Consider the following 655-nt stretch of genomic DNA (forward strand, 5'->3'; position numbering starts at 1 on the left):
GTTTCCCTCTCCACTTTTTTTTTTAAAAAAAATCTATTTTTAAGTGATTTTTATGTGGTGCTGAGGACCGAACCCTGTGCCTCACATGTGCTAGGCAAGTACTCCACCACTGAGCTACGACTTCAGCCCCTCTCTCCCCACTTCCGAACTGTTTAAAAGTTTATGAGCCAGCCGTAGCATTTGTGATTATTGCAAACTGCTCTCGGGCAGAACCGCGACTGGCACAAGGACTCAGAGCCCCAGTTCAGCCACCACCGCCAGACCCGCGATGCGCTCGTCCGCAGCGACCTCCACCAGCGACCCGCCGGGCTCAGCCACACAGACACCCGCGGACTACCAGAGCTGACAGGTGTCAGCAAGCCGCACCCGGCGAGCGGGACCCTGCCGGGCCTTGACCTCCGACCTCCAGCCTCGACATCAATTCGCGACCCTCAGACCCCGCCCACATCCCAGATCCGTCCCGGACCTCCGACCCCAGCTTTGACCACGCCGGGTGCGGCGCCCACCTTCCGCGTGCAGTGCTCACACTTCATCTGGAGCTTGACAGGAGAGAGGCTGGGCGCCCAGGCAAAGCGTAGCACCGATCGACACAGACACCTCCGCCCGCCACCCGCAGCCCTTTGTTGTCTTTGCTCTGGCAAGGCCACACCCCTAA

The 655-nt window shown here is 59.7% G+C and overlaps 1 protein-coding gene across 2 annotated transcripts in view; it reads right to left on the reverse strand.

The window, feature by feature from the left end:
- Narf (nuclear prelamin A recognition factor) overlaps window positions 1-655 on the reverse strand; it is a 23,882-nt gene extending 23,227 nt beyond the window's left edge. Inside the window, exon 1 of one of the 2 annotated variants that reach the window (XM_015504003.2) lies at window positions 507-653. In XM_015504003.2, the coding sequence (XP_015359489.1) occupies window positions 507-533 (27 nt within the window). In that variant the 5' untranslated portion in view covers window positions 534-653. Of the gene's footprint in view, window positions 1-506 lie in introns of both variants that reach the window. The other variant, XM_048796861.1, reaches the window with a different exon arrangement.

This window comes from Marmota marmota, unplaced genomic scaffold (assembly GCF_001458135.2).
Source record: "Marmota marmota marmota unplaced genomic scaffold, marMar, whole genome shotgun sequence".
NCBI lineage: Eukaryota > Metazoa > Chordata > Mammalia > Rodentia > Sciuridae > Marmota > Marmota marmota.